The sequence below is a fragment of the Ovis aries genome, chromosome 3, assembly GCF_016772045.2.
Source record: "Ovis aries strain OAR_USU_Benz2616 breed Rambouillet chromosome 3, ARS-UI_Ramb_v3.0, whole genome shotgun sequence".
Classification (NCBI taxonomy): domain Eukaryota; kingdom Metazoa; phylum Chordata; class Mammalia; order Artiodactyla; family Bovidae; genus Ovis; species Ovis aries.
The window spans coordinates 216,650,049-216,677,711 of NC_056056.1; the positions used below are offsets into that span (position 1 = coordinate 216,650,049).

General features: G+C 52.4%; 1 protein-coding gene and 1 non-coding gene across 3 annotated transcripts; both read left to right on the top strand.

The window, feature by feature from the left end:
• On the top strand, nucleotides 1-26,582 carry TAB1 (TGF-beta activated kinase 1 (MAP3K7) binding protein 1). 2 transcript variants are annotated; one of them, XR_006059482.2, is made up of 12 exons: nucleotides 1-56; nucleotides 14,121-14,257; nucleotides 14,620-14,773; nucleotides 15,698-15,784; nucleotides 16,276-16,414; nucleotides 17,382-17,495; nucleotides 18,444-18,555; nucleotides 20,095-20,239; nucleotides 21,744-21,966; nucleotides 22,953-23,115; nucleotides 23,944-24,153; nucleotides 24,639-24,750. XR_006059482.2 is itself a non-coding variant. In XM_027968123.3 (11 exons), exons 1-11 carry the CDS (start codon nucleotides 24-26, stop codon nucleotides 24,844-24,846), a joined length of 1,515 nt encoding a protein of 504 aa, XP_027823924.1. In that variant the 5' UTR covers nucleotides 1-23; the 3' UTR covers nucleotides 24,847-26,582. The 2 variants fall into 2 exon arrangements, 1 of the variants encoding a protein (XP_027823924.1); XM_027968123.3 differs by lacking the exon at nucleotides 23,944-24,153 and having other exon boundaries at nucleotides 24,639-26,582.
• Nucleotides 9,650-9,785, top strand: LOC114114255 (small nucleolar RNA SNORA51). The gene has a single exon (XR_003589085.1). It is a non-coding gene; the product is annotated as a small nucleolar RNA SNORA51 (small nucleolar RNA).
• Nucleotides 26,583-27,663: the final 1,081 nt, after the last annotated feature.

The following is a 27,663-nucleotide window of genomic DNA, read 5'->3' on the forward strand; positions in this document are numbered from 1 at the left end:
GCGTCCGCGGGGGTCCCTCCAAGATGGCGGCGCAGAGGAGGAGCCTGCTGCAGAGTGTGAGGACCCCACTCGCTCTTCGGGCTGGGGGTTGGGAGCCGCGGGGGAACTGTCGGGTGCAGGCGCGGCCCCCTCTGCGCCTTTGGGCTGCCTCCCAGTCCCTGGCCGGGTGTGGCCGTCACCCTTCCCGTTTCCCGGGCCGGCCCACCCCCCCCTTATTCGTGACCGGGGGGCGCGTGCAGCCCCGCAAGGCCTGCGCGTGCGCGCTGCTGCCCAGGCGGTCGGGGGCTCGGACTCGCGGTCCAGCGGCCGCGAGCGTCAAGGGCGCGTGGAGGGTGCGAGCGTCCTGAACCCTGCAGGGACACTGGCGCGCGGCCGCCGAGAGAGCCCGAGCGGCGAGCCCACCCCGGCCCCGGGCAGGTCGGTCGGTAATCCTCATAGCAACACCAGCCCGTTGTGTATGGCTTACTGTATTCCAGGCTTTGTGCCAGTCGCTTTACATTTGTTTGTAAGTTTAATTTTCATATCAGCCCCGTGAGGTAGATACTGTAATTCTTCCTGTTTTACAGATGAGGAAACTGAGGCACAGAGAGGTGGTCCTTTGCCCAAGGCCACACAGCTGGTAAGTGGCAGAGGCAGGATTCAAGTTAGGGATTCTGATTCCAGAAACTCTCTTAACCTCTAGGTTATACGGAAGGAACGGCTGGGTTCAGACCCTGGTTCTAATTCACTAGTCCACCATTGGCCTCAGTTTCCTTAGGTGTTAGGCTAGAGTAGGTAGTGTATGTGTGCGGGAGGTGGGGGCGTGTCTTGAGATTCCACTCCTCTCATTCTGGACCTTCGTGGGCTTGTCACTGGTGTCTTCCAGCCTCTGCATCCTTTTGACACACGTTCACGTCCGTGGTGCATGTTGGCACCATGGACCTATTCTGACTTGCCAGGGCAGGTTGGCAGTCACCTGCGTCCTCCTCAGACATGGCAGTCTGTTGTACTGGTCTGTGGACTTGACTGCCGCCTGTAGTGGAAAGTGAAGAGAGGGATTTATGATCTACAGTGAAGAGTGTCACCATTGCGTACCTCCACTGGGTGGGCATGTAACACATTGTAAGGCGTTTGAAGCCAGGTCCAGTGCTCAGCCTTCCCTGGTGGGGAATGCTCTCTTCCCCTCCACACCTTTCGCTGCCCCTTTATTTTACTGCTGCCTGGCAGTTTGGCCTCACCCTTGAGTTGGTTAGGCAGGCCTAGCCTTCTGTTTTTTTAGGAGGGCAGGGCCCCTGTGCAAATGTCCCCAGTGTGGTAAACATTGAAGAAATAGCGGCTGGATGGTGGCAAGTGCTGGAGTGGGAACTGTAGGCTGACTTGGCTTGCCGAAGAGAGTGGTTACCAGCTTCCCTCGCTTCTCCGTGCGATGGAGCCCAAGTGACTCGGGTTAGACAGAGGCGAGCTTTGCTAGCTCCAGAATGTGTTCCTGGGTGGTGTGCATTCTTTTAAAAAGTTGGCTGGTTAGCTTGAAGCACGTAGCATTGTGATGAAAGGCGAAGGAATGGTGGGCGTGCCCACATTAGGCCCCTCCCACCCTAATGACGGTCAAGACATCTTTGCTCACAGGGTGTCCAAGCGTCCATGCACGGGTGCTAGGCTTGACCTGCCCTCCGCTGTCCCGAGTCTTGTTGAGAGGAGCTCAGACAGCATCATTCCGCAGGTGGCTGTAAGGGATGCTGATCTGTAGTTACTGCACCTGGGGATACGAAGATAAACAGGGCGGATGTCCACCCGTACTGCATTTGCCGTGCTGCATGGAGAAGCTTGTATCACAAAGGCAGTGATGACGGCACTCTCCTGTCAGTGTGAAGAGGGCCTGCTGATGGCCTGATTTGACCAGGTCATTGGAGGCTTGTAGGAGGGGCTGGGGACCTATTGACATGGGGTTGGGAGGGGGCGCTGATTAGCTGACAGATTAGCTGAGTGCTTCATGGGATGTCGTCCTGAGGAGTTTCACCTTTGGTCCCCAGGTGGTGTAGTGCCTTGAAAGGTCTTTTGAAGAGAAGATGAGCTTTTGAAGTAGCTTCAAAAGAACACGGACCCTTCACAGCCTCATAAAACAGCTCACCAGTCCTGTATGCCCTTGGGCAAGTCACATAGCATCCCTGAACCTTGATTTTTCTCTTAACTTCCCTGAACCTTGGTTTCCTCAACCAAGGGTACTCCCGGGAGCGTTGTTAGTATTAAATGAACATGTTACATGCCTGACCTGGTGTGGTTATGCTCCAGCCATGAACCTCCACCTGCGGTTCTGCTCTGAATGAAGGCTGCGTTTCTTTTCCTCCAATGTCACTGGCTACTCACTGTGTGGCAGGCACTGAGTAGGGACAGGGGACTCTGCCCTCATGAAGCTTATGTTCTGGTAAGGGAGACAGCAAACAATAAATACAGACTGTATATGATATTACAGTTTCTAGGCTATAACACAGGAAGTGGTACGAGGAAGAAAAGGCAGGATTCACAGATAGGATGATGGAGAGCCTGTTGTAGAGAGTGGTCGGGGAAGATTGACGTTTGATGAGATGCACGGGCCATGTAGGAGGGAGTATTTCCGCATGAGGCAAGAGGGATGCAAAGGCTCTCCTGTTCAAAGAGCATCAGGAGGCCAGCATGGCTGGAGTGGAGTGAGTGTTGGGGGAGTGGTAGATGCCTGACGTCTGAGGGAGCCTTGTGTATCCTCATGTGAGCTCTGGGTTCTGTGCTAAGTGTAATGAGATGCTCTCAGGTTTGAGTCGAGGCATGGAGCGATCTGATTTGTGGCAGGAGCAAGAGCCTTCCGTAGAGAGGCAGGCATTTGAGTGGCGAGAGTGGAAGCGCAGTGCTCTTGGTCGTCCAGTAGTGAGATGACCAAGGGTTGGCCAGCGATGGCAGAGGGGTGGTGAGGAGTGCTGGGTTCTAACTGCATTTCGGGGAAGAGCTGATAGGATTTGCTGGCAGATCAGGCATGGGGTGTGGGACAGAGGAAGAAGAGTTGAGAAGGACTACAAGGTTTTCATTGGAACAACAGTGGTGCCATTTACTGAGGTGGGGGACCTTGGGGGCAGGGAGAATCACTAGTTTGAGTTTGCCTAAACTATTACTTGCTTAATTGTAAAAAAGTTCACTTGAAATCAGTTTTTTTCCTGAGCAGTTATATCTATGATATCCCAAGTCCCAGCCATATTTTCCCCCCAGTGTGTATGGAAATAAACATACAGCCTTAAAGTGAAAACATTCTTTAGGTCATCACCTGTAACCATCTCATCACCATCAAAATGTGGTCTAGCTGCTGTGCTGCTGCTGCTGAGTCGCCTCAGTCGTGTCCGACTCTGTGCGACCCCACAGATGGCAGCCCACCAGGCTCCCCCGTCCCTGGGATTCTCCAGGCAAGAACACTGGAGTGGGTTGTCATTTCCTTCTCCAGTGCGTGAAAATGAAAAGTGAAAGTGAAGTCGCTCAGTCACGTCTGACTTGTAGCGACCCCATGGACTGCAGCCTTCCAGGCTCCTCCATCCATGGGATTTTCCAGGCAAGAGTACTGGAGTGGGTTGCCTAGCTCCTCTAGGGCACAGTAAACTCCATGGTTATTAGTAGCCCCTTTAAGAGTGTATCAGGTCTATATCTCTGATGAAAACAGAGAACCTTTGATGGAAACCCTGGTGAAAGATGCGGGCGCCAGGGGTGGAGTTGCTCCCAGAGAAGCAGGGAAGGAAAAGGAGATCATTCAGAAAGATGGAGGCGGCATGAGGCGTCAGGGTGTTTTAGGCTTTTTGGAGAGAAAGAACTGTCCGCCCCCCCCACCCGGAGTTATCTTCCTGGGGGCTTTATTCTCCCTTTCTGAGCTTCCTTTTTGCCTCTAAGGAATCCGGGTACTTTTGCCACAAAAATGCTTGGCCTTTTCATATAATAATTTGATATTCAAGCTGTGGCCTGAACTTGGAATCATGCTTTTGTCCACTTCTGCTGCCCAGGAGTTTGAGCTGCGTCTCCACAGGGGCTTTTATGGAGGATTTTTTGTGACATGGTCACATATGTACATGAGGTGCTAATGCGTAAATATATGTGCACCAGGTGTAACGTCCTTAAAGGGTTAAATACAGTTGAATCACTAGAGAAATGTACTCCAAAATATTAATTTTGGAAACTCCCTCACAGTCAAAGTTAAGCTTTTTGAAACAGATTCTTTCTTGTGAGAAATGAATTTGTAGCCTGTCGAAGAGCTAAGTGGGCCATGCTCACAGTTGCCTGTGTTTATTCGGCTCTGTGAGCCGTAAGATGCCCCCTTTCCAGCTTCTCACGACTTGTGTTCAGGCGCTCAAGCGCTGCTTGCTGCTGGTGCTTCGGGCCTGGCATTTGCAGGCGGGGGAGAAAGCATGCATCAGTGGGTGCCTGGTGGAGGGGTGGGTGGTTTGTGTGAATAGAAAATAAATGACCTTTCCGAAAACTGTTCAGAAATGTGGAGGAAGGAAGCAAGAGGGTAGGCAGTCTGGTGGGTTTTAATAGAATCAGCAGGGAACGCTTGGTGTGGATAATCCCCATGGAGGTGGAGCAAGGGGGGAGAATAGAACTGAAGCTTAGCCACAGCGGGGTGAGAATGATTTTGGGGGCCACTGCTGAAATCAGGGGGGACCCAGTACTCTCCCACTCCAACATGGGCAGCACCTCCTGGAATTCTCTGGCGACTTGTTACTGAACATTTGCGCTGCCATGGGGACTGCAGTCTAGCTACCTGAGAAATCGCCCAGATGTCATCAGGTCTAAGACACTATTGCTTGTAAGGACACATCATTATTCTGTATACTACTAAGAAAGAAAGCACACTGCTGATTAACTTGTAATACACCAACTGCCGAGATATTAAAAATGTTGAAAACACGTGTCTTCGAACCAGTGAAATAAAGGAGCCAATTAACAGTACCAGGCTACAACCTGAGAGTTGCCGCAAAGCCAAAGAACTAACAGCCGGGGGGGCAGGTGCCTAGTGTACATGGTTGTGCAGGGAAAGGGCCCCGCCGCCTTGGGCAGTATTTTCCCAGAGCCTAGGACACATTCATGAGGTAGTCAGTGTGTGCTGGTATAAAACTCATTGCTACTTATGAAAGTTATTTGTTCTTTAGTTCTCTTTCAAACTTTGTGATGCTCTCAAGAGAAAAACTACTATGTACGTAGGACCAAACACCTTTCTGATTCTTGCTAATCTCCCTTTTTTTCAACAAAGAGAACAGGGCTTCAGCTCACAGTGCAGTGGGCCAAGAGATCAGTTAGAATTTCCTAACCTTGTTTTGTTTTCCTTTTTATCACCATCAAGATCTGGCAAGCAGTCATGTTTTCCACTTAAAATACTAATAAGTTCACATTCAAAATGAAACCATTTGAATTAAAAAAAAAAGGGGGGGGGGAATTAAAGAAGAAACAGGAAAGACTTCCCTGGTGGTTTAGTAGCGAAGACTCCACACTCCCAGTGCAGGGGACCCAGGTTCTATCCCCGGTCAGAGAACTAGATCCCACGTGCTGCAGCTGAGTTCACGTGCTGCAGCTGACACCTGCACAGCCTAATAAGTTAATAATATTAACAAGGAAAAACATGAAGTGGGTGATTTGTTGAAGATAGTGAGTGGATGGTTGAGGTTTGGGAAGCACGGGCCTCCAGCACCAGTTAGATTTGAGCAGGGCTTTTGGGGATGGGCAGGACTTAGAAAGACAGAAAGGGGAAGGCCCAGTCCTCCCATAGATACTTTTTAATATGCTTTTTGGGTAATTTTTTTTGAGTTTCTTCTTTTCTCTAAATAGCAAACCAAGTTAAGTTGTCTAGAAACTTAGCGTTTCAAGAGTGCCAGTGTGAAATAAGGAGAACTTTGCTCAGCATGGTTCCTATGCATGAATAGTTGGTTTTTTTTAAAGTGTGTGCTTGTTCCTGGGACTGTACCTCTAGGGTCAGTAACCTCTTCATTTGAGGCTCCAAAAATACACATGGCTTTTCAAGTATCATAAACCTTCAGTGGAGGTGTTACTTCCCTTCTTTGTTTGCTGCGGACACGTCCTATCAGAAGTGGGTTAGCTTTCCACGCTTTTTGTTCTGGTCACAGTTTTTTGGAAATCATTTGGAACACTCTGTAGCAGGCCTTATCTGTACAAGACAGCTGAGTGAGATTGTCCATCTGTCAAAGGGTGAGATTCAAAACTGTGTCAACAGGCTGGAAGGCTGAGATGAAAGCATTACGATATAATCCAACCGATAAAAATTTAGGTTTAAAAAACCCTCTACAGGAGTGTGGTTGCAGGGGACTGACTCAAGAGAACTTCAGAGAGAAAAGATTTTGCTATTCTAGTTGACAGTAGGAATCTTCCCGTGGAGGCTAGATGCGCATCTTTTCTTTAGGTATATGAAGGCTTTTGACTTTTTGTGTTGATTTTCTATCCTGCCGCCTTTATTTATTTCCTTTGAGTTGGTTTTATTATTTATTCTTTGGGATTTCCAAGTACTGTCATATCAAATTCAGATAGAGGTAACTATGTCTTTTCCAAGTCTTAAGCCCTCCTCCTTTTCTCTTGTCTAATTGCATGTGCTAATACCTCTAATTCGTTGTTAAGTGATGGAGGTTGCAGTATCCTTGCTGTGTTCCTGATCTGAACACAAATACCTCTTGTGTTTACTCACTAAGACGTTGGTGTTAGGACTGACTGCAGTGTACATAGAATAGTACATTAAGAAAATATCCATCAATTACAGTTTCCTTAAGTGTCTTTATGGACAAAGACTGCCTTTAAGTAAAAATAGCCCTGGAGTACTTACCCGTTGACCTAAACACTGATTGCCAGTTAATAAAATAATATATTTCCAAAATATTAACAGCTCATCATTATGAAAATCAAATATCAGAAAAAGCACTTGAGGTTGTTTAAGTATCCAGGCACTAGGCATAAATACTCTCTGAAGAATAAGGTGCTTGCTGAGTAGACTGACCGCTGTCAGACACGCAGTCTCTCTGGTATGGGGAGCTTGCTGTGCTCACGTCAGCCCCACGCGGCTGCAGCCGCCAGTGCAGCATCAGCCTGCTCCCGAGAGCAGCATCGAGAGCAGCATCGTGTGCTCCCATCGTGAAGTGCTTTTACACGAATTGTTCCCCTGCCACGGCACTCTGACGTGGCGAGTTCCCCAGTCATCCACCTGAATTTGTTTCCTTCCTGTGAGAGAAACTAATGTACCGGTCTTTCTCATAGTGTATTTCTCAGTGCTGAGTGGGGCCATAAGTTGCTTGGGTGATAATTTATTTTTTGCTGGGAAGTATGAATGTGTTGGAAAGATTCAAGTCCCTGGAAACCTGTGTCTGTCCCTCATGGGGTTAGAAATGGCAGGGGAAGCACGGTGATCGCAGCACGGATGACAGGTTTTGCATCGTGGGGGACATACTTGCATTGTTCATCTCACATTAGAGGACGAGTTCAGTCCGTCTTAATCTCAGTGTTAATCACAGGCAGGATTCTAGAACATGTAAATGTATTCTCCCATGCTTTAAAACAGTTAATGGCATTTCGGAGTGCCAAATATTGGCTTCTTGGCCCATCTTTTCAAGAGGACAAGTGACAGTTGTGATTGAGGAGTTGCTTTTATGCCTCTGCTTATTCTTGTGCTTAACTTCATCCCAGTTGGAGGCAGGAGAGAGACCCTAGAAAAGGAGTTTCTTGTGAAAATTTACTTGCCAGGTGTCCTGAGACCTTTGTGAGGTTCTTGGGGATGAAGATATATTAATCAGATCTAAGGTAATAGGGGATGATTGGCAACATGTTTCTTTCTCTCTCTTTTTTTTAATTAGTTTATCTTTGATTGTGCTGGGTCTTTGTTGCTGTGCACGGGCTTTCTCTAGTCTCTAGAGCTGGAGCCACTCCTCACTGCGGTGCCCAAGGTTCTTGCGGCTTCTCTTGTTGCAGGACGCAGGCTTCGGTAGTTGGGAACATGGGCTCAGCAATTGCGGCTCGCTGGCTCGAGAGAGAGAGCAGGCTCAGTGGTTGTGGTGCGTGGGCTCAGGGCAACATCTCTCTCTTGAAAAGTAACTCCGTGGCAGTGAACTCCTTTCTGTGGCCTGAAGGCCTCCTGTGTCCCCACCTGGGCACACACGTGCGTGCGTGTGTGTGACACAGGAACAAGCTGCTGCTCCTGCTCCTCCCCACAGAGGCGATGCCCGCCTCGTGCCCCCTTAGCCCTGCTCACTTTAGGTTCTTCCTCAGGGTCTTTGCGTGTACTGTGCCTCTAACTGGAGGCTCCTTGAAATGACCGCTGCTCCTTCATCACTCAGGTCTGTCTCAGAGGTCACCTCCCCAGGGAGGCTTCCTGTAACGTCCTCGTCTAGAAGAGCCCTGCCCATCCCTGTCCGTCCCCTTACCCTGATGTGTTTTCTCCGTAGCGCGTTTCCCTGTCCAAAAGTGCCTTGTTTATTCATTGTATAACATGTTTGAAGTCTCTCTCCCTAGCAAGGAGATTTCAAGTTGAGGACCCTTGGTTATTTTTTCTGCTGTGTCCACAGCAGCAGGGGTAATGTCAGCCTATTGTAAATGTTCAGTAAATATTTGTTGAATGAATATATGTATTAATCAAATATACTTTCATCATGTAATGTTGTATGGGGATTCCAAAGAGTCAAGCTTGCACTTACATTGAAACAGACATTTTTGTTGCTTTTAAATGAGACAGGTTAGGATTAGAGCAAGAAACAATTTTGTGTTACCATGAAGTAGTTTTTTGTTTCGTTTTATTTCCCTGTAGCTCAGCTTGTCAAGAGAGTTATTAGGTTGGTGAAAAAGTAATTGCGGTTTTGGATCATGAATTTTAAATCATTATAACTAGGCTGAAACACAGTTATTAATCAAAATGTGCTGTGCTTAGTCACTCAGTCCTATCCGACTCTGCGACCCCATGGACTGTAGGGATTCTCTGTCCCTAGGGATTCTCCAGGCAAGAATACTGGAGAGGGTTGCCATGCCTTCCTCCAGGGGATCTTCCCAACTCAGGGATCAAACCCAGGTCTCCCGCATTGCAGGCAGTTTCTTTACTGCCTGAGCCACCAGGGAAGCCCCAAATAGTCAACACATTACAAATTCAACACATTTTTGCCAATGAGAAATAAGTCTGTTTATTCCTGTAGCATAAAAATCCATGCTTCAGAATTCAGTGAACTCTTAAGAAGCATTTTCTGCCTCCTGCTGGTTGTGGAAGCATTTTTCATGCAAACAGTTGTCAGGATGCTTGGTGGTAGGCCGTTGGTGAGAGGTCAGGTCAATATGGCAGATGAGGCAAAACTTCATAGCTCAATTCATTCAACTTTGGAAGTGCTGGTTGTATGACGGGTGGTCGGGCATTGTTGGAGAAGAATCGGGCCCTTTCTGTTGACCAATGCTGCAGCCTTGTAATCTTCAGTGCATCTCATCTATTTGCTGAGCATACTTCTCTGATTAATGTTTTCGCCAGGACTCAGGAAGCTATGGTGGATCAGACAGCAACAGACCGCCAGTGACCATGACCTTTTTATTTTGGCGCAAGTTTGTCTTTGGGTCTAAGTTTGAAGAAGCTTTGGATCTTCCTCTCAGTCCAGCCACTGCGCTGGTCATTGCCAGTTGTCATATAAAATCCTTTTTTGGCCTCCTGATGCTTACCACAGGCTGTGTTCTTACACTGACTGTATAGAAAGAGGAGGCAGAGTAAACCCACCCCATATACACCTCAGCCCAGGCAGGCCCTTTACCTGGTCTGTATTGTGAATGGGGAGACATGGAGGTTTTGGGATCTGATTTGTTCCGATTTCCTCCAGGGATAAAGTAGATGTGGAGAGGGCTGAGTGTAGCTTTGAAGCATGGCAGCTGGGCCAGGGAGTGATTAAAAAAAAAAAAAAAAATCCTTTTTTGTTGCACATCACAATCCAAGTGAGAAATGGTTCATTGTTGCTTTGCATAAGATGACACTTCAAAATGATTTTAAGGGTCTTCTTGGTGTCTCAGTGGTAAAGAATCCACCTACCAAGCAAAACAATGATTTTTCTGATTGGGATCAGCTCATGAGGCACCCACTTATTGAGCTTTCTCACCTTTCCAATTTGTTTCAAATGCTGCATGACTGTAGAATGGTCAACACTGAGTTCTTCAGTGACTTCTTGTGTACTTGTAAGAGGACCAGCTTTGATAATGGCTCTCCATTGGTCATTGTGAACTTCCTGGCCGGCCACCACGCTTCTCATCTTCAAGGCTCTCGTCTCCTTTGCAAAGCTTCTTGAACCACCACTGCACAGTGCATTCGTTAGCAGTTCCTGGGCCAAATGCGTTGTTGATATTGCGAGTTGTCTCTGCTGCTTTATGACCCATTTTGAACTCAAATAAGAAGATCACTTGAATTTTCTTTGTGTCTAACATCATTTCCCTAGTCTAAAGTAAATATAAACAGCAGTAATAAATTATTAGCAAAAAAAAAAAGGGAGAAATGTGCATTAAAATTATGTATAACATAACCACATTTATTTAAGGATATATGCCAGTATCAAACAGCAAAGTTCATCAACAGTGCAAAACCAGTTACTTTCACACCAATCTAATAAATAGCCAGCATCACCGGGAGCTGAGAAGAAACTCAGCTCTTATTGCTGTTCCTATTCCACTCACAGGTTTCAGTCATATTTTATGTTGTCACGGGATAGTTTTTTAGCCCTTATGGTGAAATTGTGTGTATTTTTAAAAAATCCTGTAAAGAAAACACAAGGGCACTTAAAGACATACCATGTTGATGAATTGCAAGATTCAACCTAGTGAAGGTATCACATCTCCTCACATTGATCTATAGATTTAAAACAATTCCAGTCAAAACTCCAGCAGGATTTTCTGGTGGATACAGACGAGCTGATTCTGAAATTTATAGGAAAGGGTAAAGGAACTAGAATAGCCAAAACAGTCCTGAAAAAGATTAAGGTTAGAGGCATCACACTGACCAATTTTATAATGTAGATTTAAAATATAGACTTAAAATCACATACGACTGAGCGGCTGAACTGAACTGAACTGAAAGTCGAGGTAATCAAGATTATTGAGTTGGTTGAGGGATAGACACATAGATCAACAGAGTAGAACAGAATCCAGAAATAGACACATACAAGTATGGCCAGTTAATTTCTGACAAAGATGCAAAGATAATTCAGTGGAGAAAGAATAATCTTTTCAACAAATAGTATCAGAAAAAATGGACATCCATTTGCAAAAAAAAATTGACCAAAATCTCCTGCCTTATATAGAAATTAACTCAAAATGGATCGCAGGTCTAAATGTAACACAATAATACTTTTAGAAGAAAACAGAAGATCTCTTGACCTGGGACTGGGCAGAGAGTTCTTAGACATTACATCAAGAGTATGAACCATGAAAGAAAAAAATGATTAAATGGATTTTACTAAAGCTAAAAAGTTGCTTTTCAAAAGACACGAGTAAGTGAATGAAATAGCAGGCTACAGACTGGGGGAAATATTTGCAAATTCCATATGCAAGAAATGACTTTTATCCAAAATATATAAAGAACTCTCAAAATTCACCAGTTAAGAAAACAACTCAGTTAAAACATGGGCATGAGACTTAAACAGATGCTTCACCAAGGAGGAAATGTGGATGACGAAAAAGGCCCATGAAAAGATGTTCCACGTCATTATTAGTCATTAGGAGATGCAAATTAAAGGTGTGATGAGATATAAGTACGCACTTCTTAGAATGCCTGACTTAAAGAAAAAAAATACTACGCAGTGGTGAGGACGGAGAGCAGCTGGAACTCTTGTGCGTTACCTGTGGGATGCAACTGGTACACCGCTCTGGAAGACAACTTGACAGTTTCTTACAAAGTTAAACAGCAGTCCCACTCTTAGGTATTTACCCTAGCGATATGAAGAGCTATGTTCACACAGAAACCTGCCCATGAGTGTTTATAATAGCTCTCTTCGTAATTACCCCAAACCGGAAACAGCCCAGATGCCCTTCAGGGGATGAATGGATAAACTCTGCTACATGCGTATGATGAAATACTGCTGTACGATAAAAAGGGACCAACTGTTGATGCAGGCACCAACTTGGATGAATCTCAAAGGCATAATGCTGAGCAAGAGAAGCCAGCGTCAAAAGGTTATGCCCTTAAAGACCTGGAGTACAGTAGTGGTGGCCTGGGGCTGGAGGAGGGGGAGAATGGAGAGTTTTTGTTTGATGGGTTTAGAGTTTCAGTTTCACAAGATGGAAAGAGTTCTGGGGATGGATGGTGGTGATGCTGCACAACATTGGGAATTTATTTAATAGCAGTAAGATGCGCACTTACAAACGGTTGCAATGATAAAGCTTATCTTCCATGTGCTAACCACAGTAAACGAGGGAGAAAGTTATGTACCCTGTGATTTCATTTATGGCATTCTTGAAAAGACTGCATAGCGATGGGGCACAGGTCAGTGGTTGCCAGGAGTTAGAGGAGGGTGTGGCTTCAGAGGGGCACCTGAGGGTACGTTTGGGGTTGCTGGGCTGTTCTTTGTCTCAGTTGTGGCTGTTCGGTGTCTCAGTTTGTTACACAAATCTCTACAAGTGTTAAAATTCATAGGCCTACCCACCAGAAAGGCAGTGTTACTATAGGCTAATTTAAAAATAAAAATGAACTCCCACAGCCTGCTGAAGTTGCTCTGTGGTGCAAAGCATACAACTAAACTGCTGAAATAAGTGCAGCATAGAAGCAATTAAAATGGAAAAAAAAAAAAAAAAGCTGTAAAGTCCCTCCCTGTCAATATGTAAATAAACAAAAGACGAAATGTGCCACAAAAGCTAAACCACAGGCGTTTTACATATCTGATTGCAAAAGCCGGCTGAAGTGGTTTTCACATCCTTTTTTGAAGACTGCGACTGCTGACTTGTAAGAAGTTGTGCACAGTATTCGTGCTTGTTCAATTTTCAGTAAAGCTTTCAATCCAAATGTTGCTCTCCTTGAGCTGAACTTGGATTTTCCCAGCTGTTTTAGTTTGCTCTAGTTCAACATGGTGGGCACAGGAGTGCCTCTGTGAACCAGGCACAGCTCCCCGGTGGGGGCCGGGTGGAGGGGAGGCTTCCAGTGGGACGCCATGGATCACACCTGGGCCTTGTGTCAGGGTCGTTTCGGGGCTTAGAGAATGCAGGTGTTCAGTGTGTCCTCCAAGGAGCTTGAGGAAATGCAGAGTCTGTCTGAGCTGGCGCCTAGACAGCTGTGCATGTTTTAAAGCTCCATCTTGGTTGTACTGAACAGCCTGCTTTGAGACCTATGGGATAGAATGGGGGTCAGACACAGGCAGGGTTGGTGGGACCAGGTGTAGTAGGGATACGCAAGAGGGCTGGCAACCAAGTCTGGAAGAAGGTCTTCCTGAAGGAAGACTGCTTGGAGGCGGTGACTCCCTAGCCAGAGTCGCGAAGGACAGGGAGAATTATTAGACAAAGAGGCTGTCCATACAGGAAGAAAGAGTGAGATGTGGGCAGGCACTCCAGGCATTTGATACTAGTAGAGAAGCATGTGGGGGTGGGTGCAGATGGGACTGGACTCCAGGGTGAAGCAGGAACCAGGGGTGGAGACCCTAGTACCAGGAAGAGTGAGTGCAGCTGAGCTTTGTCAGTTTCTCAAGGTTGGGAAGAGCTGCCTGTACTGCAGACAGCCTGAGCCCCACCAGGATCAGACACTCTGGAAGGGCCTGGAAATCTGCAGTTTGAAACAGCGCCGCAGGGGCTGCGGTGTGAGGTGGGGACCACCAGGGAGTTTCACGCGAGGAGTTTCCTTCACTTGTGTCTGTGACTCGTGCGGCGTCCGTAGTGCAGCACCTTCCTGGAGACCACTGCTGAGCCTTGCGTTTGGGGACTCCAGTCTTTTCCAGGTGTCTTGGGGACCGTTTGTGGATTAGACGGAAACCATACAAACCCTTCTGCAGGTGTTTGTTCATAAATGCATCGTTGTTTTCCAGGAGGAAGTGGAACCTTCTGGGTGGGGCTTTGGGCTTGCTAGGTTTTTGCTGGGGAAGAAAAAGAAGATGAGGTGGGGTCTGCCCTGGGCGAGAAGGTAATGTGTCTTGGTGTCCTGGTGTCCTTCCCAGGAGCAGCAGCCCAGCTGGACGGACGACCTGCCGCTCTGCCACCTCTCGGGGGTCGGCTCAGCTTCCAACCGCAGCTACTCCGCTGACGGCAAGGGCACTGAGAGCCATCCACCAGAGGACAACTGGCTCAAGTTCAGGTGAGGTGCCGCCACTGCTCTGCTGGGTGGCAGAAGCAGGCTTGCAACAAAAGCAGTTTGGCAGCTCTTTTGCGTGGGGCTTACCAGTGCAGCGTGGCCCACAGGAGGTGGTGTCTGTGCTGTCCCTTCCACATCTAGACCTCAGACTAGCCGAGGGCCTGCGCCAGGGGACAGAGGGCATCCCAGAAGGTCATGGCCAGAGAGAAATGATGGTCAGAGTGGGACCCAGGTGCTCACCTGAAGCCACAGCCGCTGTGTCTTTTGTCTCCCTGGCTGCTTTCCTCATCCTCTCACTCTGGAGCTGGAGTCAGTCTCCTACGAAGCCCTGGTCTCAGGCCTCTCCTGCCCTGTCTCTCTGTCAGGAGTGAGAACAACTGCTTCCTGTACGGGGTCTTCAATGGCTACGATGGCAACCGGGTGACCAACTTCGTGGCCCAGCGGCTGTCGGCGGAGCTCCTGCTGGGTCAGCTCAACGCTGAGCACACCGAGGCCGACGTGCGGCGGGTGCTACTGCAGGTACCAGGCTCGGGCAGGCCGACTGTGACTTCCAGGGTTGGCCCAGAGGAGATCCTCCTGGGGAAGGGCTTATGGGCATCACCTTGGACCCAGGGCTGAGGTGGGAGTTGCTGAGCCCTGGTAGAAGCAGGGTGTTTAGGGTGATCCCTTTCTTTCCACGAGGCTCAGATGCTTGGCCTGGGTGACTGCAGCTCCTGGGCCCTGCTCCCTGCAGCCCCTCACTCCTGGTTGGCTGGTGTCGTTTTCCAGTTCTGCGTTCCTGCTTACTGTGGTTCTGGAGTTTCTCCTCCTGGCATCTCCTTTTGGAAGCAAGTCCCAAGGCTTGCTTGATTGTAGATGAGAATGGTGGATTCTGGTTCCTCGATAACAGCGTTCCCAGCCATTTTCCTGCCTTGGCACCCAAAGGCCTGATCACTCGGGGCCAGGGCCCAGAGCTATCAGCTGCCCCTGAGGAAGGTGGTGGCATGGCCTGTGTCAAGGGGCCTTCAGGATGTGGCGGTGACATTAGCTGTCACTGACCTAGACTCACTCTGAGCCAGGGCTGGGTGCTCGGGGGGATGCTCTCAGTGACTCTCGGGCAGCACTTTCTCTGTGTCATCAATGAGGGGCTGAGACTGGCTGGCAGGGGCAGAGCTGACGTTCACCCCCAGGTGGCCTGACTGTAAGCCTGTGCCCTTAGCCTCTCTGCCATCTCTTGCTTCTCTGGTTGCTCTGTGATGCCTCCTGGAAGGTACCAGCCCCACGGGGCCGTCTTTGTCAGACCTTGCTCTGCAGGAGCAGCAGTGCCTGGCGGTGCCCTGTGTGAAGCCTCATCACGTGGCAACCTGTGGTTGCTATGACTTGTTGCTATTAATAAGGGGCGTATCAGCCTCAGGTGACAGTGGTATTTCAACCTGCCTTCGCTTCCTTGTCCCCTGCATCTAGGCTTTTGATGTGGTGGAGAGGAGCTTCCTGGAGTCCATTGATGACGCACTGGCTGAGAAGGCGAGCCTCCAGTCCCAGCTGCCCGAGGTAATGTCCTCAGCCTGTGCCCCTGGAGAAGCAAGGCCCGTCTTTGCTTGGAGCAAGGACTCATCTGCTGTGTCCCTCCTGAGCCATTGACACAGCTGGGCCAGAGCAGCAGGCATTAGGGGGATAGTTCCTGATGGGATGTGGGTGGGCGAAAGTTCTGTCCCTTAGGGACCTTGTTGGCTAGCTGTGAGCAGCCGTGCTCTGAGGCTCTGCTAGGGTGGGCAGGGGTGTGAGAGAAGCCCCTGTCAGGTCGGTCCTTGGCCCGAATCAGTCCAGGCCTCGTCATCTGCCTGCTCACGTCATGCTTTAGGCGCCTTCGGGGCTGCCGGGACAAGTGAGGTCGTGCCTGGTTGTCCTGAAAGACACCTGCTCTGGCGCTGCAGCCAGCTTCCCTCCCAGCCGGGCCTCAGATGCCCGCTCTTTAGGGGGGCCAGGTGGGTGAGATGGTCTCCAGGTCCTGGCCTGCTCTGAACCCCCATGATGGCTTCTAGGGTGTCCCTCAGCACCAGCTGCCGCCTCAGTATCAGAAGATCCTCGACAGACTCAAGGCGTTGGAGAAGGAGGTCTCGGGAGGAGCCATGGCCGTCGTGGCAGTCCTTCTCAACAACAGGCTCTACGTGGCCAACGTCGGTGAGCCGCCTGCCTGTCCCGAGGCCGGGCGGTGGGGAAGAAGGCCACCTCAGGATCCAGGAGTCCTTTGGGCAGCCAGCCTGCTCCCCAGACACACAAGACCTGCAGCTCAAGTGCCCTGAGGCCGCTGGGTGTTTCCCGTTACTGCACACGATATCTCGGTCCCAGCCCAGAGTGTTTGAAGTACCTGCTAGGAGGCGGGCATCCTAGCATTAGTCCCTACTCTGTCCCTAACTGGCTTGTGGCTTGGGGAGTTGCATCCCCTCTCTGCTCTGCCTCAGTGGCTTCCTCTGAGAAGGAAGAGGCTGCCTGGCTGTGGAAGACCCATGTGGCGTCCTGTGAAGGGGACCAAGATGGGCTAGGTGCAGCCCGGAGGTGGGGCGGGGTCCCAGGGCTGATGGGGTTTGTAGGCAAAGAAAGGCCATCTGGGAACCCGAGAAGCTGGTGCCCCCTGGGTGCAGGCTACTGCAGGGGCTCCGAGAGATCCCTCTGACATGGTGCCTCTTCTCTTCCTCCTTCCCTTAAGATTTCATTATGGGAAAAATTCAAAAGTGTAAACAAATAGAATAGCATTTAATGAACTTCCGTGTGCCCCTCTCCCAGCCCCAACATCCCTTCCCCCGGCCAGTTTCATTTCATCCACAGCCCTCTGTCCCTGCCTTGTTGTGGAGCAAATCCTGACACTGTCGTGTTATCTGTAAATATTGCAGTGTGTCTCCTTAGAAAAAAGGTCTCTTATTCAAATCATAATCATCCTTGGTTGACACTGGAAAAGTCTGAACGAATTCCTTGATCTCCTCAGCTCTCCCCAGCTAGTGACTTGCTCCAGTGGTCTGAGCCTGTTTTCTTTGCTGTTTTGAGGGAGTTCCGCATGTGAGACGCCTGCCTCTTGTCTCTCTTTTTCACAACGTGTCCTGTTCTTCGCTGTGTTCTCAGTCTTAGCTCAGCTGCTCACATTCCGCTGCAGGTACAAACCGCGCACTCCTATGCAAATCCACGGTGGATGGCCTGCAGGTGACGCAGCTGAACGTGGACCACACCACAGAGAACGAGGATGAGCTTTTCCGGCTCTCGCAGCTGGGTGAGTGGGGGCGGGCAGTGCAGACCGAGGGCTCTGGGGGGAGGGGCTCGAACCCAGCGGCTCATTCTGTGGCCGTGTAGAGAGAGGCACAACGTGGACAGGCTGTGATCTTGGGCTTGGGACTGGCCTGCCTGGGGTCGAATCCCAGCTCGACCACTTACTCGCTGGTGGTTTGGGATCTTACTCGGGTTTTCTGTGCCTTACTTTCCCCTTCTGTGCACCGAGGATAGTAGTAACACTCAGGATGGTGTAAGGGTTGAAAGGGTTATCACGTGGGCGTTGCTTCCAAGTGTCCCTGGTGCTCACTGTTGCTGGTGGAGCCTGAGAGGCCAAAGAAGTCCTGGGATTCCAGCCCTACCACGGCCACCCCCGCTCTCCCCTGTGAGCTCAGGCCGCAGAGGAAGCCTGGCTGGCTGGTGCTGGGTCTCGTCTCCCGTCGGGGAGGGACTCTGAGCCAGGCGTGTTCCGACAGCAGGGGGGCTGGGGACACTGGGGCACTTGGGGTTAGCTGCCTTCCAAGGCTCCCTGCTGTGACCTCGCTTCCTGTTCAGTGGGTCCCCATTGCTTTGTTTTTGTGGACATGTCTGTGTTGTCCCCTTTCGGTTCTTTTTTTTTTTTTTTTTTTTTATTGGTTTTGGCAGCGCTGGGTCCTTGTTGCTGTGCACGGCTTTCTCTAGCTGTGGAGAGCGGAGGCTCGTCTCTGGTTGCGGCGTGCAGGCTCCTCCCTCTGGTGGCTTCTCTCATGCAGCACGGGCTCTGGGGCCTGCAGGCTCAGTAGTTGTGCACATGGGCTTAGTTGCTCTGAAGCACGTGCTGTTTTCCCAGACCAGGGATTGAACCCTTGTCCCCTGCACTGGCAGGTGGATTCTTAACCACTGGACCACCAGGGAAGCCGCTGGGTTCTTCTTTATGAACAAAGCCTGAGGTGTGTTTTTCTCCCTTTGGTAGGTTTGGATGCAGGAAAGATCAAGCAAGTGGGGGTCATCTGTGGGCAGGAGAGCACCAGGCGCATCGGGGATTACAAGGTCAAGTACGGGTACACTGATGTCGACCTACTCAGGTAAGTGCCGGCCCAGCTGCCCCTCATTTGTCTGGAAAACCAGAGGCCCAGGGGCAGATAACAGATTGTAGGCTCTGGGGACAAGAGTTAGAGTTGAGGTAGTTCAGAGCCCAAGGAGATTCTTTCATCCTCCCAGAGAGGTTGGTGTAGGGCAGGCCCTGGACCCAGTAGTCTAGGAGTCAGGATCCTGTAGACCAGGCTGGCAGGGGGTCAGTTAGGGAGCTGGGTCAAAGCCACAGGCAGCATCCGGTGCCACGGGGCCTGGCAGGCCAGAGTTGGCATGAGCGGCCTCATGTGGACAGAAACGGACTGAAGCCTGTTGGTCAGCGCTCTCGTGGCTGAGGCCAAGGCGGGGGTGCTAGATGGGTTGTCCCCGCTAGGCGCCACCCAGTGCTCGCAGCAGACGGGAGAGGGTAATAATCGTGAGCCTTCATCTAAGCCGGTGCACAGCTCTTCGCATCCATGCTCTTATTCCGTCCTCACTCAGGCCCTGTGAGATGGGTGCTGTTTCTGCCCCCAAAATATTTTCATATGAGGAAACTGACACATGCAGACAGTGGGTAGCCTGCTTGGTCTCAAGGCTAACAATGGGCTGAGTCAAGACTTGCACCCAGGGAGCCTGGATTCAGAGCTTGGGTTTAAATAATCGAGTTTGGAACCTTTTGTCTAATTCACAGGGTTGTGTTTGCTTTATGGGAAGGCACATTGCATTTTAGAACAATTCAAGAAATGCCCAGGATACAGAGTGCAAAGTGGATCTTCCCCCCACCCCAGGCTCAGACTCCTTCCTCAGAGGCTGCTAGTTTCCGTGCACATGAGCGTATACGTGTGTGTGTGTGTGTGTATGTGTGTGTGTGTGTGTGGTGGGTGCAGGGAGGGGGCAGATTTCTTTTTCAGAACAGCTACAGATCTCACATCCCATGCCGTGTTGTGCACCTGACTGTTCTCAGCATAGGCGTGTGGCTCTCCTTTCCTGCACACCTGCAGTCTCGGCTGCCGCACTCTTGGTAGCTGCAGCTAGGATTCCAGGGTGCAGCTGTCAGCACCGCCTAACCTGCCCCTGCTGATGGACTTTTGGGGTGTTTCTAGACTCGCTCTTTCAACTCCTGTTGCCAGGGTCTCCCCTCATCCTTGCCCTGCGTGCATGTGTTGGAACTTCCTGACATTGCCCAGCTCTGATGGACCAGCAGCTCATGGTCCCTTTGCAGCTGGAGTGTATTTGGATTCTAGTCAGCTTTGGGGAGATGTGGACTTCTAAAGAAGGAGGACAGGAGATGTGGGGTGGGGCCAGGATTGGGCCTTTGACCTTGGCTCTTCTGACCTCAGCTGCCCACTGACTTTCCTGGCCTGCTGAGCTTTATTTTGGCAGCTGTCCTCAGAAGACAGGTCTGTTTTCTTGGTTTTGCTCTTTCCTCTATTTCTTTTGCTCTTGTCAGAAGTATGTTTTATTTTACATTCTGGGTGTAGATTCTTCTCACCAGGATAAATGTCCCAGGGCCCATTCTAAGCACAGCTCTCCCCTCCACTCTCTTCCCACAGCGCTGCCAAGTCCAAACCGATCATCGCGGAGCCTGAAATCCATGGTGCACAGCCCCTGGATGGGGTGACAGGCTTCCTGGTGCTGATGTCCGAGGGGCTGTACAAGGCCCTGGAGGCAGCCCACGGGCCTGGGCAGGCCAACCAGGTGAGCTGGGCATGGGCAGAGCGTGGCTGACCCGCCTGCAGGGTGGCATGCTCCCCGGGGGCTGCAGTCAGCTCTCCCGCTCAGCTCCAGGGTAATCAGGGACCTAGAGTTCTGATTCTCAAATGCTTTTGCTAGACATTGCTGTGTTCAAAACTGGGAGAAGAAAAAGCCCAGAGTTCTAAGCAAACCCATCCCACCCAAAAGCTTTGCTCTTCCGGACCTGAAGCAGTGTCAGTCCCCAGGGCCCTGAGCGGAGCCTCAGGGAAGAGGGTGAGGAAAGTGGAGGCAGGCATGGCTCTGGAGACTGCTGGGAAGGGCCTGGCCTGCAGGGGTGCAGCCTGGTACACAGAGTACCAGATGAGGACTCGTGGGGCCTGCCCAGGTCCCACTCCACTGCCTTTTCCACTTTCCTCTTTGAGCTGAGACGACTTATAGTTTGATCCTCATTTCTAAGATGAGGATGCTGACCTCTTAACTTTGTGGGGCTGCGGTGAGGGCCGGGCGAGGAAGACATAGGTCCTTAGCCCGTGGGAGATGCTGCTTTCCCCTCTGCCTCGGAGTGTGTGTGTGTCTCTGAAGTGGGACTCGGGGCAGTCACTTGAAGGATGACCTTGAAGGGAAGACCTCGGCTGGCGGGGCCGGGCAGGGAAGTTCAGCTGGTGCTCCCCCTCCCATCTGTGATTCTGTCCTAATGAGAGTAAGAAGGGGAAGTCTAGGCGCCTAACTGTCTCTTACCACCTGTGCTCTAGGTTTTTCGCCTATTTTATCTCATTCCTGCCAGTTGCCTGATAACGTAGTGGGGACGAGGGCTCACTGCCATGTCAGAATAGGGACTTTGGGGCTCAGAGTCCAGGGTCTTGTCGGAGGCGACACAGCTGCTCGGTGATAGAGCTGAGCCCATTTCTGCCGCCTCCCCCAGACCATGCCCAGGTCATTTCCTGTTACCTGCTTCTGCTCTCCTACCTCCAGGAGACTGCAGCCAGCAGTGTGATTTTTTTGTTGTTGTTGTTTCTTTGGTCTTCACAATAAGATTATGTAGTGGCTTTTTCTGGCTTCTAGAATGCACTGAACAGTGGACTTTTCTGGGGACAGGGCCCCGTCTTCATCCTGTGTCCTCAGTTTCTGGCAAAACTGGCATATTATCTCCTACAGTAAGTTTGTTCCAGGAAAGAAAGCTTATTCATAATGACGGTTTGTACTGGGCTTTTTAGTAGTCTCCGAAGTGTCCTCACATCCATTTTATCCTCATTGTAATGCAGCGAGGTGGATGTTACTCCCCCATTGTTTTGGTCTGAAAGCCAAAAATCAGAGAAATCACAAGGTCACATCTTCTCTAATGAGAAAGTTCCGGGAGAGTTATCCTGAATAGCTTGAGAAGCTCAGATCGCAGGCTTGGCTGGTGACCCCTAAGTGTCCTGATTAGACTGTGAAGACGGTGCAGTTGGGGCCTGCAGTCGCTGGAACCGCTCATTCCTCACCGGGTTGGTGCTCACCTCACCCCCAGGAGATCGCCGCCATGATCGACACGGAGTTCGCCAAGCAGACTTCGCTCGATGCGGTGGCCCAGGCCGTGGTGGACAGGGTGAAGCGGATCCACAGCGACACCTTTGCCAGTGGCGGGGAGCGTGCCAAGTTCTGTCCGAGGCATGAGGACATGACCCTGCTGGTGCGGAACTTTGGCTACCCCCTGGGCGAGATGAGCCAGTCTGCACCCTCCCCAGCCCCAGGTATGTATGCCACGTGCACAGGAAGGCATCCGAGGCCACTGTCTGGGGCTGGGCTCGGGCAGAGCCGCTGAGGCCTTGGGCCTCGCTGCCTTGGGGGGAGTGGGGTTGGGAGGCCTGCCTTTGAGCACTTCCAGGTCGGGTTCTGACTTGAAAGCTCTCTGAGCTGCGCTTACATTTCCCTTTCTGTCTGTGAAACCAGGACAGTACCTTCTGCCCTGGCCTCCCCCTAAAGACCTGAGCTGCGGGAAGCACTTTGCAGCGCCATGGGCCACATCTCTGGGACCGTGGCACCCACTGGCCCAGGGCCTGCTGTGCAGCAGGCACCTCACCTGCCACATTTCCTTTCATCCTCATAAATGACCATTTACAGAAAAGAAACCGAGGCCCTGGGAGGAGGGGACCTAGGCACAGTTGCCTGTGTTGGAGGTGATTTGGTTTAATTCTGAATCGAGCTGCCCAGGAAGAGAGGCGATTGCGCTTCTGCCCTCCCTCCTAGTGCTGTGTCGTGTCAAGACCATCAGTTCCTGAGGCTGCGTTTCCTTTTCTTTTTCCAAACAAGCGAGCCCCAGCACTCAGGCCTCCACAGAGGGATTCGTTCTCCCACGGACAGCGGGGTTCCTGCAGTTTTAGGTTGTTATTGCAACCATATTTTTGTTGGGCCAACCTCACCCAGGAGCATTCTTAGCCCTCGGGTTAAAGCATCGTGGGAAGCCATGCAGTAACCCTTTCATTGAGGCAGCGCAGCCCTGGTTTTTTCTCCTGCTTGAGCACCAGCGATGCTTTGCTGCTGAGAGCAGGCCCCCGCCTGGCCAGGACCTTGTCTCTGCCAAATACTCCTTCACCATCCCAAGAGGCAGAGGGCCGAGCTCGGGGCACCAAGCCGGGCCCCTGCCCATCTTCTCAGCTCCCGGCGCAGTCCTGTTCCTGCCACCCCAGGGTTCCCCACCAGCTGCATCCCGTTGCCCACCACTCTCTTCCTCCCATAGCCGCTGGAGGACGCGTGTACCCCGTGTCCGTGCCTTACTCGAGCGCCCAGAGCACCAGCAAGACCAGCGTGACTCTGTCCCTCGTCATGCCCTCCCAGGGCCAGCTGGTCAACGGGGCCCACAGCGCTTCCACCCTGGACGAGGCCACTCCCACCCTCACCAAGTAAGCACCCACCCCCACCCCCAGCCGCTTTCAGGCAGGCATGCTTCCCCAGGACAGCCCTCGATCCCTGGGTGGAGTGGCCACAGGCTGCGTCCTGTAGGGTCTTGTTCCTCTCGAACTCCCCAACTCCACATCCCTGGGTAGGCCTGCGTAGATCTGGTTCCAGCAGCTCCCTGAAGCCGGGCAGAGAGGGGTGGGGACAGGCGGTTCATGCCGACAGCCTGCCATTCACTTCTTCCTGCAGGTGCCGCGGGTCAGTTTTCATTTAATAGGAATGTTTTCCTCTTGTTCTTTGCTCCCGGCTCAGAGTGTGTGGTTTGGGAGGCCACCCCATGGCGCCCGTGCTTGTGGGGCATTGTTTGACCTGTGCTGGCCCGTGGGAGCTGGTGCGCTCTGACTGAAAGTGTCCAGTGTTAGCTTTGAAGTGAGGCCTCTAGTTTCAGGCTTGGGGAGGGGTGGCTGCAGCTGGGGGGTCTGGATCCTGGGGGTGTGGCAGGCAGGCCTTCTCCTCACTCCGCAGGGCAGACCTGCCTGACAGGTCTGGTGTCCACCCCACCCCCTCCATTCTGGGGAGTGTGTCCCGCTCCCCAACCAGCTGCCACAGCAGGGGGTGGGTCCGGTTTCCACATTCCAGCCCCCGCAGAGAATAATAGAGATGCCACACCCGGCCCACTCAGGAGCTGGCCAGTTGGAAGGGCCACCAGTAAGGTTTCCCTCTGCCTTGCAGGGGGCCTTTCCAGCTCCCTGCCCGCCTCCCCCGCCACTGCCACTGTGGGATCAAGGGGCCTGCCAGGCCACTGAGTAATGGGCATCTCCCCGCCCCTGCAGCAGAGCCACCAGCTGTGTCCACAAAGGCCGGGAGTGGTAGCGGTCGTCCCGGACCAGGCAGGGAGACTAGCCGTTCTGTGCCTCCAGCTCCCCAGGACCCCAAACAGCCTCTTTCCTCCACCCCGCGCTGGAGCTTAGTTGGGCCCCCGGGGCTGGCCCAGTGCAGAGTGCTAGGCAGTGCGCGACGTTTGCAGGACGGTGGGTTGGCAGGTAATTCCCAGATGTTACAGGCTCTGAGGGTGGGTGCCTGGGGGGGCCTGTCCTGACCCAGCAGTGAGAGGAACGAGGAGGAGGAGTGAGGAGGTTTCCTGGGAGAAGAATGCTGGCCTCCCTGCAGTCAGTGGGGTCTGGCGTAGGGTGGATTCAGAGAGGCTGGGATGGATGGCTCAGCGCAGCTCGGAGGGCTACGCGTTCTGTGTCCCACACAGCAGCCACTAGCCCCTCGTGATTTTTGAGCACTGGCGTGAGTGGTCCGTTTTACTTAATTCCAGGTAATTTAAATAGCCACTTAAAGCTAGAACTTCGCAAATGCTTTTCACTTTTCACCTGCCCCAAAGAACACCTGGCCGGGCTGGCTTTCGTGATGGCCTTTGTCAGAGAGGCCTGTGCCCAGAGGGATTGGTCAAGGCAGGCGCTGTGTGTCCCCAGGCGAGAAGCCAAGGCCTGTGACTGACTTGCCTCTGTCGTGCCCACAGCCAGAGCCCGACCCTGACCCTGCAGTCCACCAACACGCACACCCAGAGCAGCAGCTCCAGCTCGGATGGGGGCCTCTTCCGCTCCCGGCCCGCCCACTCCCTGCCGCCCGGCGAGGACGGCCGCGTGGAGCCCTACGTGGACTTTGCCGAGTTCTACCGCCTCTGGAGCGTGGACCACGGCGAGCAGAGTGTGGTGACAGCGCCGTAGCCTGGTCGTGGAGTGCTGCCCGACAGGATGGGGCCCGGGGACGGGGGGGCCCAGCTCCGGGCAGGATGGACCTTTTCCTGCCATTTGCCTGTGCCGTAGGGGCCGGCAGGGCCCCATCCTCAGCCTGCGTCGTTCTCTCACCCCACAGCCTTCAGTGCTGCGGAGAATGTTCTCCGAGTGTGCCAACGCAGGCTGGGCCCCTTATTATGGCGCTGGCACGGGGCTGCCTCAGCCAGGACCGTCGTGTTTCTCCAAACGCGGGGCACGCGTGCGGCAGCCAGGAGCCCACCAAGTGGAGCCTTGCGTGCTGCAGGCCTGCGGCCCTGCTTTCCCGAGGCCATCCCTTCCCTCCCCCGCCTGGCCTGGAAGAGCCTGTGGCCACTGCTGGCACCCCTCTTCACCTCCGCGGTGGTTCTCGCCTTTCTTCTCTGGCCTCCAGAGGGGAATTCCAGTTGGCGTCTGCACCTTTGAGGCCTATACCTGTCCCTGGGCCCGCCTGGGTTCAGGCGGACTGGGATGACTGCAGAGGGGCGGTCAGGTGGGAAGGACCTGGAAGGAACGGGTCTGACAGGAGCAGTGGTCCTGGAGCCCACCAGAGCCAGGTGAAGGAGAGGCGAGGACATGCCTGGCCTGAGCAGGACAGCGGCTGCTCTTCTCCAGGAGCCGGTGCAGCTCTTTCCCTCCCAGACCCGGGGAGCCCCAGGTTGGGGAGCCACTAAGATTGCAGTCTTTACCACTGACTGTGAGTCTCTGCTGTTTTCAGGGTAACAAACAGGTCTTCGGTCAGGCCACGGGGCTCATTAGACACAGAGAACGGTGGGAAATGGTTCCGAAAGGGAAGAGGTCTTGGGGACGAGCTGCTCTGGGTGGTCCGGAGCTCTGGAGATGCGCACTGTTTCTACAGACTCTTAGGGCAGGATCAGGCCAGCCCAGGCCCCGGGTCAGATCGTTCCATGCCTGTGGTCTGCCTTCAGCGGGGAGGGGTGCCACCAGGGCTCTCGGCTAGAATTGCCCTTCGTGTTTTCAGAGGAGGAAGCAGGCCCAGGTCACACAGTTAGGGATGGTGTGTAGGCTTAGTCGCTCACTTGTGTCCAACTCTTGTGACCCCATGGACTGTTGCCCTGCAGGATCCTCTGTCCTTGGGATTTCCCAGGCAAGTGTACTTGCTCTGCCCTCCTGCAGGGGATCTTCCCAATCCAGGGATCAAACCCGTGTCTCTGGCATCTCCTGTATTGACAGGCAGATTCTTTACTTTTGTGCCACCTGGGAAGCCCAGTTAGTGGTGGGGCAGAATTCGCATCTTTCTGTTAGTCTCTGAGGTCCCCGGGATTCTTACTGCCCCCTCCCCAGCTCCCAGGCTCCTGCTCACCACTCCCCAGACAGCTCACCAGGGACTGGCCACAGTGTGTGGCGTCAGGTGTGCTTGGAGTGTGAAAAGTCTGAGGCCAGTTCCAAGGTCCCCTGTTGGCCCTGTGGTCCAGGAATGTGTTTCCCTGTGGTGGGGCAGGGCCCCGTACGGTGCCAGTTTCCATGGGGAGCGGATCTCAGCAGGGAGCCCTTAGCCCGCCCCGACTACAAGGCCGTCTCTGTTGTGTAGGTGAGCAGATTTCAGATCAGTCACAGAGGCTCGGGAACAAAAGGAATTCTCTTCCAAGAGTGTCTGTGATGCTGTTTGGTCTCTAGAAATAGAATCACTTTTTTACTTCAGTAAAGAAATAATAAAGGGTGGTATTATATGCCGTGGTGTTAAGAGTCTTTCACTCATATCTCGTGTAACTCTCAGTGGCCCTGGGAGGTGGCTGCTGTTGCCTGCCCTGCTCGGCACCTGGAAGCACCAGCTCCCCAGGCTGGGAGTGGCAGAGCCCGGATGCGGACCTGGCCTCCTGACTGGACCAGAGCTGCCGTCTCCCAGCCCCAGGGAGAGCGCTGTGTTGTCCAGGGCCCCCCAGGTCCTTGCACATCTGGAGAGGCCAACAGGTCTCTCCTGCTGCAGGCCAGGTCCTCCAGGCCTGTGGACGGTGGAGGGGCTGTTGTGTGGCCCCCAGTCTTCCTGGTGGCGGGCCCAGTTCTCAGCACAAGTGTGGTGTGGCTGTCTGGGCTGCAGGCCTCCAGGACACAGGCCTCCCATCCTCACTGGTTAATACATGTTGAGAGGGTTGCTCAGCTTCATTTCAGTTTTGTCTGCGTGGAAGCTATTCTATGAATACTGGTCCACAAAGTGCCTCTTCCTGCTTTACGGGACTTGAGACCTCATCCCTCTAACACTGTGGAGTCATGTATTATGAAGACTCTGCCTGGTCATTTCATGTAGCAGGTGCTACCGGCCGCTTTTCCCAGGAACCCAGATGTCAGGCCATGGGTGTGGTTCAACCTCTTCTCAGTGAAGCCCAGAGGGAGGCTGTCAGCCAGGCTCCCAAACATTTCCTCCAACAAGAGCATCTTCCGTGATTCTTCTTTCTGGGCCCCCTCCTTTGAAACCAGACAATGATGCAGATCACTGCTAACCCGGACAGGCTTGGCATGAGCACACGCTTGGTTCCCCCACACAGGTGATGTCAGCTCAGAGCGAAGCTGGATGTTTCCATGAGTCCGGGTGGACTCCTCGAGGACAGACAGTGTCAGGCGGCCAGTTTTGAGGAGTATTGACACCAGTTCATAGTCTCCATTCCTGCCTCTGGGACCCCCTCTACCCCGCACCTTCAGACTATCGGACCAGCTGGCTCATTCAGCCCCTGCTTGCCTTGTTCTCCCAAGTCACTCAGTGGGCCAGGGTGGACCTCAGAGCCCCACCCTCTCTTTCGAGGCCAAAGCCCCTGC